At 52.2% G+C, this 12178-nt stretch overlaps 1 protein-coding gene across 1 annotated transcript in view; it reads right to left on the bottom strand.

Annotated features, from left to right (window-relative positions):
- Positions 1 to 370: 370 nt before the first annotated feature.
- The window catches only part of LOC116823594 (2-hydroxyacylsphingosine 1-beta-galactosyltransferase-like), a 23013-nt gene continuing 11205 nt past the window's right edge, over positions 371 to 12178 (bottom strand). Inside the window, exons 2-7 of the mRNA XM_032778215.2 lie at positions 10451 to 10493; positions 7642 to 8486; positions 3178 to 3317; positions 2989 to 3065; positions 2296 to 2515; positions 371 to 1282 (exon numbers count right to left, since the gene is read on the bottom strand). Of these exons, the coding sequence (XP_032634106.1) occupies positions 967 to 1282; positions 2296 to 2515; positions 2989 to 3065; positions 3178 to 3317; positions 7642 to 8484 (1596 nt within the window). The 5' untranslated portion in view covers positions 8485 to 8486; positions 10451 to 10493 and the 3' untranslated portion in view covers positions 371 to 966. The remainder of the gene's footprint in view (positions 1283 to 2295; positions 2516 to 2988; positions 3066 to 3177; positions 3318 to 7641; positions 8487 to 10450; positions 10494 to 12178) is intronic.

Raw genomic sequence — 12178 nt, 5'->3', positions numbered from 1 at the left:
ACACGATTTTCCTCCCCCTGCAGACTGGAGCTTCTGCCTCCATCTCTGTGCTCTGCATCTTCCTCAGTCATCCCCATGTCAAGCGTTTGCGACTAACCTCATGGACCACAAGGCCTCGCAAATAGGGGAGGATGGGAGCATTGCCTGAAAACCCAGTGGAGGAATGTGCAACATGGCAAGGAGGGAAGAGTTGGCTGAGGAGCGAGGCAGGACGTGCAGAGACCTGTGGGGAGGCAGCAGGGGCTTTTACAGCAGCAGGAGAGACCCCCAATTGTGCTGGCTCTGAGTAAGACCCGAGGAAAGCTACAGCCGCCTCTGCCTTGAAGGAGGTGCTCCTCACACAGACCAAACACCACTGCTCAGGGGAAAGAAGACAGTTTATTAAAAAATAAGTTAGCACAAACACAGCCTAGAGCACAGAGCACCAAGGGAAGCAGTCAGAACATCTGCCCAAGAAATTTAAAACAAAGACCGATTTTTAAACTACCTTTAGGGTGCCCTCCCCTGGTCAAAGTCTGCTGCCCCACTGCACCTGAAGAAGTCCTGAGTTCCCAGGGCCTTGCTAATGGAGCAAGGGAGAAACGGTGACTACCCCAGACAAAGCGCCACTCCTGCCCCCTATGCCACACTGCAGACCCTAGCAAGTGAGAAAGGTAACACCAGCATCTAAACCACTGCGCATAAATAAAGGAAGCAATCCCACATCCCTCCCCGGAAACCTACCTACTTGTATCCCGCCTCAACGCTCCCACAGTCCTGCCAAATGCATCCACCCACGCCTTGATCCATGTCCCCACCCATGCGTGCTGTGCACAGAGGCACACACTGGCCTTCGCACCGCTTTCCCCCTCTTCCCAGCCACACGAGCAGCAACCAGACCACTGGACAAGCTTGAGTCTCTACGTGCTCCTGGGCAGTGTGTGCGCTCGCACTGGAGTCTGTTTCGCGCCCTGAGCACGCCGCGCACTACTGCGCCTTCTTCCCCTCCATGAGATGGCCATTCAGACAATTGCCGTTCAGATGCATGGGGCTGGCACTCTTTCCCCGGTACCACACAATGGCTTTGTACAGGGCATAGGAAACACAGGCCAGACAGAGAAGGAAGAGAGCAAGGATATCCAGGCAGAAGTACTCGTAGAAGGAGAGGTCGTAGACGGCTGGACGAAGGTACGGTGCCCCGTCGTGGCGGAGGATGTACTCCAGCCAGTACACAGTGCGGTTCAGAGCATGCATAGGTGTGTCTCGGTGCAGGGCTGAGATCTGCTTGGCTGCTTTACTGTAGCTGCAAGAGGGGAAGCGAAAAAAAGTTAAAAAAAAAGTCACCCGCTGTTATTTCAGTCAGTCACTTCTCTGGATAGAACAGCCCCTTCTGACTCACAACGGGCCCGAAGCCTACAAGGAACCAAGCAGTCTCATCTCTCACCTCTCATGAGCAGGCTCTAGATCGGTTCCCCAGGTCCCTACAATCACCATCACTGATAGTTTTACTCCTGTTAGCTGCAGAGCTGATACAGCTATGGCCATTCCAGCCAGAGTCTGTTCTACCTCACGCATCATGAGTGGAGCGGTCAACTAAATTCTAGTGACAGAATCTTTGTAACAGGCATCACTGTCAGAGGCTTGAAGGACCCAGCTGGATTCTCACATTCTAGGGGGAGCAGGCAGGTGGCAGAGGTCCTTTTCTGACTCTAAGCTTGATCCTGCATAGTGCCAAGCACCCTGACATGAACAGCAGTTGAAAGTACTTAGTAATTTAAGGGAGCAGGCATATGACAGCACTTCATACACAGGATCCTGCCAAGTCCTCTCAGGAACATTCTAGCCAGTATCACCCAGAAGTCACTTGCTGGCCCAAGGGTCTTAAAAAGCCGGTAAAGAATAGTATCTAGTAGATACAAGCCCTAGCACTGTCTGTGCTTACTAGTCTCTGCATAAAGGTAGGCTAGGCATGACCAAGCAGATTGCAAGGTGAGGACTTAGATGGACCCAATAACATGCTGCTATTGAGAAGAGAGGAGTTTTGAACAGCAGCACCTCAGGGAGCATTCCAAGGGAAACCCAAATAAAACCAGATCAGTTTCCCCTTCACCATAAAGATGGGCAGAGACGTGGTTTTGGCTGCTGCCGGCATCAGTCTTAAAAATCAGAAGGCACTGGAGTGTCCAGGCAAGTGAGCGACGCACCTGGTGGAACCACTGTTTGAGCCAATTGTTATAGGCTTCCAAAAGGAGGATGCAACCACCTGTTCATCTGCTCCTCTTTAACTCAACAGCTCCATCACTCAGAGAGTCTCACCTGGGGTTGGAGAGAACGGTGACTATGGCCTGGTAAAGGTCCTCTTCGTTTACTCGGCTCCAGTCCATGAGAATTCCCATCCCTTTTGCCTGAACTCTTGTCATGATGTCAAACTGGTCCCCATAGAAAGGGAACCCCACAACTGGCACCCCATGATAAATTGCTTCGAATATGCCATTCATCCCGCAGTGGCTGATGAAGGCTTTCACGTTGGAGTGACCTACAGAGAAGCAAGAAATGGTGACCCCTCTGCAGATGCCCCAGTTGGCTCAGGCCTGCTCCATACTAACACTTACTGTACCCGTACAAGTCTGGGAGAAACAGGGCATGTCTTGGGGATAGGAGGAGGGTGTAGAACCCTGAAGGACCCCACCATCTCCTGCCATGACACTAGGCTGATCAGACAGCAAGCATGAAAAATCAGGACAGAGGGTGGGGGGTAATAGGTGCCAATATAAGACAAAGCCCCAAATATTGGGACTATCCCTATAAAAATCAGGCATCTGGTCACCTTACATGACATTGAGCTGGTCAGACCCTGAGGAGCAGAAGGGGCAGAGGTTGGTTTCACTAGATAAGGAAGCGATTGCTTTCTGATCAGACATGCTCTGGATGACACACACTATAGTAGCATTTTCTTTGCTCTGGTTATGAGCAAAACCCTGAATTAGGGTATTTCTCTCCCTGTCTTACCAAGGAGGTCGTTCTGGGGCAACCACTCCATCATCAGCGTATTCTCACCCAGGTTATTTGGCTTCTGACCAAAGTATCTGCCAGAAAAAACAGAGAAGGGAAACCAAGAGAAAACAGACTGAGCTGGAATCACCCTTGGAAACGCAATTCCCCATCAAACTACATCCAGAGATAAAGGCACCCCCTCACCTCCACACGACCCTCTGAGGAAGGCGTGCAAATGCCCCAGCCATCTTCTCCACCAAGTCGCTCGGGAGCGCTCGGATCCCAATGCCAAAGGAAACGACGACGACACCAGCATCCGCAGCTTCCACCCAGTGGCGAAGGCCCTGCAGGTAAACACACACAGCTGTGCCTCACAGCCTGTCCTCCAGAGGGCTTGGACACCTGACCACTACTATGGGAAAGCCTCTCTGCAGAGGGGGGAGCTACAGATACTGATGGGTGAAGAACTTCAACTTTCATGGACACAATCTGACTATAAAGAATGCCTTTGTCACTGAACCTGGCACAAGGTGATCTCACTGAGCTGGCAAACGGTTCTAGAGTGTTTTCAGATCATAGCTTTGCCAGGCAAGAGCAAAGTTACCTGCGCTCTGGTCAGCCTCTCAGCTGGTGTTGGGAACTATCAAGAGAGCCAGTTTCATGATGCTGCTCAGAGCTTTCCAAAGCAGCAGGAGCTGGGACTTGGGTCACTAACCAGTGAGGAGGACCCCAAAAATACAGGCCCAGGCCTGGACAGGAGTGGAGACTTGTCCTTTTCTAGAAACCAGGCAGGTCTGGAAGGGATGTGAGGAGAATTGGGCACCTTCTCCATCCCAGCATCAGAAAGCTCTTGAAGCAGGGCCTAGGGACAGCACCTGACAAATCCCAGCAACATCCCTCTCCCAGCAGCTGGCAGTGGCTGTGGATCTCAGAGTCTCATTAGGATTTTGCTGATGGGACGTGCCTATCCTTGTCTTTAGTTAGTACCCACCACTGGCTAATTGATTTAGTCCTTCAGGCCCAGATCCTCAAAAGGTATTTAGTCTCCTAATCTCCACTAATTTTGAGGCTCTGGGCCCCAGTTACTAGGTGTAGGCAGTGCTGCTGGAACTACAGGTGCTGCCGCACCCCTGGCTTGACGTAGTAATAACAAACACCAAATACACGATTTTCATCATTGGCACCCCCACTATAAAAATTCTCCCAGCACTCCGGGGGGTAGGTAGGTTTTCCAGGCTGCCAAAAGGCTCTGTGTGCACACATGCATGACACACCCCTGACTCTCTTTAGCAAAGGGAATTTAGCCAGCTGGCTCATTATGCAGCTGCAGTAGCAAACAAAGAGAACCAGTTTTCCCTTATCAGCTCCCAATTCTTGGACTGATCCCAATTCTTATTTCACCTCCTTGACCCCTCAGGTTTCCCATGACTCTTCTCCTAACATAGGAGGATTTCAGGGGAAGATTTTCAAAACTTCTTCAAGGAAGGGGATGTCCAATTCCCATCAAGGACCTTTGAAAATTCTCTCTCTAACCTCCAACTTCCTTAAAAACAAATGTTGACAAGGCCTTAGTTAATATGTGCAGGGAAATTTTTTCCTCCTCTTCCAGTTTTCAAAAAAATCCAAAAGAATGGAGTATGAGGGAAGATTCAAGGTGGGAAAAAGCAACTTCATCTAGAAACTGCAAATCTTGCATTTGCCCTCAAAAAGGCCTACTGTCAGAGTATGATGTATCAGCAAGTGAAAGGGTCTATTCCAGTTATTCTCATACAGTATCTGACCCTTTAAGACCCCTGGCAAGTGCTGGTTGGGTTTTTAACCCTTTCTTGACAGCATGGGTCATTCTGTGAGCAAGAAGGTCAGAGATTAAATTAAATGATTGGAGATTCTCTTGAATGTCAAGGAAAGGTTTTCTTCTGGAGGTGCAACTGTCTGCAAAACCTATATTTTTAAAGAAACAGGAAATTCTGGTGCCCCACCTCTACTTGTGCTACATTGATGACATCTTCATCATATGGACCCACAGAAAGGAGGCCCTTGAAGAATTCCACCTGGATTTCAACAATTTTCACCCCATCATCAACTTCAGCCTGAACCAGTCCACACAAAGAGATCCACTTCCTGGACACTACAGTGCAAGTAAGTGACAGTCACATAAGCACCACCCTATATCGGAAACCTACTGACCGCTATACTTACCTACATGCCTCCAGCTTCCATCCAGGAGCCATCACACAATCCACCCACTCACCAAGATTGTCCTTTAACACAAATACTAATCCACATTTCCAGCACAGACCACAAACTCTCAGCTACCTGAGGGGGGAAGGATAGCTCAGGGGTTTGAGCATTGGCCTGCTAAACCCAGGGTTGAGAGTTCAATCCTTGAGGGGGCCATTTAGGGATCTGGGGCAAAAATCTGTCTGGAGATTGGTCCCGCTTTGAGCAGGGGGATGGACTAGATGACCTCTTGAGGTCCCTTCCATCCCTGATATTGTATTTAAGGTAGAATCATAGACTAAGGATATAAAGAACCAGAGCTACTGGACTTGCTTCCATACTGGGACATCAGGGTTTGGGCCCCAGCTCAAAACGGAAATATCTTAATCTACATGCAGCTCTACAAATGCCTTCCTCTCCCCAGCCCTAGCATCCTACAACCCAAATACAAACAGCTGAACCATCAACCATCTCACTTCTTAACCCTCTGAGTACAGCATCTCACAGCCAGTATTCCACTACAGGCCAAGTCTTGCAAGATGCTGGGCATATGGCTGATCCAGAATAGAATGTTTAAGCACACCAGTAATCCCATGGAAGGCAATTGGACAACTCATACTTAAAGGTAAGCATGTGCTTAAGTGCGTTGCTGGATTTGGCTCAGCACCTGGCAGGATTGGCCCCAGGCCTCATCCACCTTCTGATATATACAGTGTTCCGAACTGTATCTGTAGCCTCCTCACATTACTCAGGCACCATGAGGAAGGGTGGTTACCCACAGGGGCAGTGTCAAGGATAGTTGTGAAACGTTTATTCCAAAGTTCTCAACTTAAAAAAGAGTGTTGCACTCAGAGGTGAAAGTAAGTTGGAGCGCCATACTGGGGTGTTCCAGCTTCCCCAACCAGCAATTTAAAGGTCCTGGGGCTCCCAGCAGTGGCTGGAGCCTCAGGCCCTTTAAATTGCCACCAGAGCCCAGCTGCTGGAGCCCTGGGGTAGTGGCATCAGGGTTCCGGGGGTTATTTAAAGGACCGGGGCTCCTGCTGCATCTACTGTCCTGGGCCCTTTAAATAGCCCCCAGAGCCCTGGAGTAGCAGCGGCAGCCATGGGCTCCAGCAGCAGTTTAAAGGGCCCAGGGCAGTAGCGGCGGCCAACCCTTGGGGCCCTTAAACTGCTGCTGGAGCTCCCAGCTGCTGCTGCTACTCTGGCAGGGGAGGGGGAGGGCACTTACTGGTACAGGGCGGGCTGGGGCTGGCTCTGACGCCCCGCCATCCCTGCTCCTTCCGCCCAAGGCCCCACCCCTCCCGGGGGCCAGAGCTGGCCCCAACCCAGCCCCGTACTGGTAAAGTCCCTATTTCTACTTTCACCCCCGGTTGCACCTAACATTCTACCACTCATGATTTCACTGATATTTATCGACAGTCTTAACCAAGCCTGTCATCGGATGCTGGCATTTTGTCTCAGTTTCAATCCATTGGCTGGGCGTGGGGACCTCCTGGCAAGCCAGGCCACCTTAGCCTGTTCTTGCTGAAGATTTCCAGCACTCCTCCAAGTAGCAGAGCTCCACCAGGGGTAGCAGCTATGGGAACTCTAGCTCCTGACTCTCAATTCCAATTGCAGGGAAGTGTCATATCTGTACAACCCCATGGAAGAGAACAGGATTAACACAGGGGAAACTGAGGAGCAAAGTCTGGCCTCCAGAATCTAGTACTGGTGATGCTACACAGGAACAGCCATACGGGATCAGACCCATCGCCCATCTAGCCCAGCATCTTCCAGCGGTGGCTGGTGACAGATGCTTCAGAGGGAATGAACAAAACAGGGCAATTTCAAGTGATCCATCATCTGTCACAGAGTCTCCACTATCTGCAGGGCTGGCAGCTGTGGGAGGGGAGAAACTCCTTTTAACTTGTAAACGGAGCAGATTCAATATGGGATCAGAGCGAGAATAAGCAGGAAGCCCAGGCAAAGTTTTTATTTTAAAAAGGTAACTTATGGAGGTTGGGAGGATCGAGGGAACAGGATTAAAAAGGAAAACCTGGGGAAGCTTCAAAGACTGGTGAAGCAATAGGACAACAGAGAGAAAACTGCTCAGTTCAAAGCCCCAAAGTCGTCAATACTAGGCTTTTCCCAGGTTGGTATAGGGACTATCATTGCCAGTGCAGAACTCCCCAGCACTGTCAGATGGAGGCAGTGTTACAAAACTGCATTCCAGCTCCCCCTCACCCCCAATACACACACTTGTGAACTGCAGAGAGTTACCGTACAGGTTTCACAGCCTGTGGCACAATTTGTGAAGCTCAGGGGTGCTGATCAGGTCCCTCAAGGGAAGAGACACCCTGGACTGATCTCTGATCACAGCCCTTAGATGCCCTGGCCAGGACCAGAAAAGTTAACCTCAGAACTCTAAAGCCAGCAGCCCCTGTAAGCAGCCCCTCCTCCTGTACTTACCACAGAAAGGGGCTTTTCAGGCTCAGCGAGGATTCCCCCAGTGAAAATGACATGGGGGAGCGTGGGCCTGGGAAAGTCTAACACCACATCATTGCACAGGAAGAAGAGGCTGGTCCCATAGACAAGTTCCAGCATGGACTTCTGCGGCTCCACCCCATGTTTCTGCATGAGGCGGTCGAACTTGGGCAGGATGACCAGCTTGGTGGCGATGCGAGTGATCACGTAGACCAGGAGATTCCAAGTCCGGCCCACCAGCCCCATCCTGTCCGTCATCAGGGAGTTGAATTCAGGGACATAGGCGACGGGGGAAGTGGCGCCGATCTCAGCCGGGTACCAGAAGCCGGTGGAGATCACGGCATATTTGATGCCAAGGAGGTGGGCCAGAATGAAGCCACACATCTCGTTGGGGTCTACCAAGAACAAGTCAAAGCCCTCACCCTGGAGCTGCCGCAGGAGGGCTGCATCCCCCAGCACTAGATCACAGTTTTCCAAGTATTTTTCCAGGAAGGAGAAGATCTCCAGGGAGGTCTTCTTCCCCTGGAAGACACGCTTTATCTTCTCCTGCACCCAGGCGTCCGCACTCTCCGTGCTGAAGATCCCCCTGTATGTTTGCACTCGGAGGCCTGGCAGGAAGGGCTCAGATTCCCGACCTTCATGGAGGAGAAGCGTGGCGTTGTGACCCCGGTCGTTCAGTGCCTCTGCCACCCGCATGAAGACCCGGAGGTGGCTGTCGAAGATGATGGTGGGCATCACCAGCACTTTGGCACCATGGCAACAGGCCAGACTGAAAGTGGCTGCCATGAGGAGGACAGCAATGGAGTGTGGTGGGAGCCTCATCTCCATCACTGCAGAGAGAGAAACAGGCAGTTACTGACCGACTTGTGCTGTAGGCCCTAGACACTGTCTCTGTGGGCTGCGGAGAAGGGAAGGTGCCCTGTGTGGTCACCACCTACTGATGGAGACTTTCCACAGGCAGGGTCACATGTTTAATATGACTCAGCCTTCTCCATGCATCATTTTCCCCTCTTCCTCCTCATCTGTCTCTGTGTTCTGTAGTTTCCCCACAAGGAGGTCCTAAGTGGATTTCCCCTGCCTCTTCCCCCACCACTACTTTTTAAAGCCTGGGGCTGCTCTGGAAAAGCAGCACTTTCCCTCACAGCAGACCAGCTCCCTGAGTGTGTCCAATAAGTCTTTACCGCTGTTTACACATGGGCAGAGCCAGTGCAGCTTGGTAAGGAAGCTGGATTCTATCCCTGCTCATCTACCTACAGCAGGCCTGTTTACGAAGCTCCAATCCATGATGTCCGCGCAAGCCTGCTGAAAGGACAGCAGGCTCAGAGAGGCTGCACTGACGGCCTAGTTAAGCCTGCAACTTCTTTATTACTGGTGATGGTGCACATGACAGAAAGCGCTCGGCTCTCCCCTCAGATCCAGGTTACATGTTGCAGGGCTGGTGACTACTACTCAACCGAACAAGGCTGAGACAGAACAAGTGTTCAGCCTGTTTCCCAGAGAGGAGCTGCACTCTTGAAGGAGAGAGCACTAAGCAGTGAGACCCCGACTGTGGCGAGGGTGCAAGATTGTAGCCTGACCAGACCTGCTCACGAGGCAACTGGGCCTCAGCACAGTTTGAACATCTGAGGAGCCACACAGCAGCTTCTCCTGTGGCCATAGGAACACCAAAAGAGGGTGTACAGGATTGTACAGCTGGCTGGAGGAAGGCGAAAGCCAGATGTGGACGGAGCAGCAGAAGGGGCCCACAGGACTTACAGGGGTGGGAGGGAAGTGGGATGGGGAGGATTCACAAAGCCTTGACAACAATACAGCATTCCTAAAGACACCCCCCTCCCCCAGGGAACGCCTTCATATTGCTACATAAATTCCCCATAGGAAGCAAAGCTCAGCACAGTGCCACTGCACAAATCCAGGGGCATCACATCATCACTGGAAACCAACGTGCCTCAAAACACGAGGCCTTGGCCAGAGCTCACGTTCTGGGAAAGGGGACCCTATCTGGGAACGTTCATAAGCAAGTAACTGTCCTGAGGCAGATCCAGCACAGAGGCTTGGGAGGAACAGGCCTCAGAGATGTTACAAACAGAATAGAAATGACCGAATTTTTGATTGTTTAGATTCCTGCCCTCATTCACACCCACCAAACCCCCTGGAAATCAGTGGAGCTGCAGGGTTGTGACAGAGCAGAAGTTGGCCTAAGATCTTATCCAGGCCTCACACACTAACTTGATCAACCCCCTCTCTCCTTCTCCCCGCACCCCAAAAAGAGGCAAACAAACAAGCCCCTGCTAAGTGCAACCCTGGTGCTGCCTAATAAGGACGTGTGCTGAAAGGGGAATTCAGCCCAGAGAGGTGAAGGGGATGAGAAATTCTCTTGCCAGTGTTCCCTGGCCAACTTCCGTCAGCAACACATAACTACAGCGTATTTCAGAGACCCTCGGCACCTGCTTGCCAGGACCCTTCCCTGGCACCATGCCACATAGGTGCAAGTTGGGGGGGGGGGGAATTATCATGACTCCACTCTGGAAAGCGTGAGGGGAGGGGAGCAGAGGCGGGGGAGACAGCTGTGGTGACTGCACGGAGGAAAATTAAATGTTTGCTTGGAGGAGGGGGAAGGAAGAGGATTAGGTTGGGAGTGGGGCTCACACCAGGTCCACACAGCCAGGAAAGTGCAGATACTGAAGGGGACCTTGGACAGGCACACGGTAAAGGCAGAGGATGGGGGTTGCACCACGGAGTTGTGCAAAAGTCTGAAAGGAGACGTCCCCACACCACGTCCTACTCCCCTGCTTACCTGCGTCTTACTGAATGAAAGGGGCTCTTCTCTCCTGGCAGAGCTGCAGAAAAGAGAACAATTGACAGTCAGCAAAATGACAGGGCAGCCTCCCCTCACCCAGGAAATGAAGCCAGCCTGATCCTCAACTCACTGGGCTACAGCTTCCCATCCAAAGCCCCAATTCCCCTAGGGAACACTGGGGGAAGGAGGATTGGTCGGCCAAGGAGTCAGGTCAATTTTGTCAAGTCAGAGCAAGGCTCCTTCCAGCTTGCCAGCTTGGAAGAGAACATACAAGCACTGCAGATACTTTTTGGGAAGACTCTGCAGATGCTAGGGTTGGGGAGGGAGGTTTGATTAGAGGGGAGGGTGTGTGAATGTGAGCTTGCGGAGCCTGGTCTGGACAAGGGTCTTGGAGAACATGCAGGGAGGGCTGGGAGAGGGGGTGGGTTTTCTGAGGGTGTGTATGGGGATAACAGGTCAGAAGGAGAGTATAACTTGAGGAGGAGACTTGAGTGATGTGAGTTGCCATGTAAATCAAGGAAACGAAGATATGGTTTTTTAGACGCACTGATACTCCTCTGTCTGCCTTGTCTCCTGAGATAGCTTTGTAAGGCAGGGACATACAGCCTTGTACAGCCCCGAGTACAAGGGAGTACTCGGGGCTTTTGGTGAGAGTGTCAGAGCAGGGGGCTGTTGCTGACCCAGGGGCCTTGCAGGTGGTGCTGGTGTTCCCTCTTTGGGGGATCAATCCCTAGCAATAGAAGAAGCTGCCTCCAGACCCAGGACTCTGCCATCTCTCCACAGGCCCTTCAGCAAGGCATGATGGGATCTATGGGAATCCTCCCCTTCTCCCTGAGTCAGCCCCATGTGTTTCCACCAGCTGGATACTCTTCCACCCCCCTCACAACTGACTCAACTGTGCCCTGCCAAAACTCCACACTCCCCAGGTGCTCCAGGACGGGCTCTGGTTGGGAACTGGCTGCAGCCCACAGTGCAAGCGGGACTAGGTTCAGAACATGAAGAAAGAGGCATGTCTTAGTCCAGGCTTCCTGCTAACTGCATTTATGGAACCCCTTCTATCTGTACCATGCACGTCACCGCAGCAGCCGAGCACCTGACAACCAGTCCCCCGGCTGGGGTCATGGCTGCAGGTACCGCCCCACTCCAATCCTCGCTCTGGAGGCTGGGTGGTCATATTTGACAAGTTCAGTGCTGGGAGCCTGGGGTTGGGGTGTCAGAGGGGAGGGGTCTGGTGCGGGGTGGGAAAGAGAGCCTAGCCCCTTTTTGGACTGATGAGCTGGATGCTCTACAGCAAAGGGTCAGGGGGAGGATATGGGAAAGGATCACATACCACTTTCTCCCCAGTTCGGGTCTCTTGTCCTGGTCCAGTTATGTTTGCCCCATACACCCCTTTATTTTCCCTCCACTCCTCTCTCCCAGCCTAGCCCTCTCCAGGCCCAGATCCCACACACACCCAGTTCAGGCAATCCTCTCCCCCTCTACAAGACTCAGACACCTCACCAGCTTAGTCCCATCCCGCCCCCTTCCAGCGCCCCACTGGCCCTGGAGATGCAGGAGTAGAAGGACCTTAGCTAGCCCTGCTAAACCAGATTAACCCCACTCCGGCCTAGATTCCGAGCCTGCTGCAGCCCCACTGGCCCGGGAGATGCAGGAGTAGAAGGACCTTAGCTAGCCCTGCTAAACCAGATTAACCCCACTCCGGCCTAGATTCCGAGCCTGCTGCAT

This window comes from Chelonoidis abingdonii, chromosome 16, assembly GCF_003597395.2.
Source record: "Chelonoidis abingdonii isolate Lonesome George chromosome 16, CheloAbing_2.0, whole genome shotgun sequence".
Taxonomy (NCBI): Eukaryota; Metazoa; Chordata; order Testudines; family Testudinidae; genus Chelonoidis; species Chelonoidis abingdonii.
This window is presented reverse-complemented; position numbering and strand designations above follow the sequence as displayed.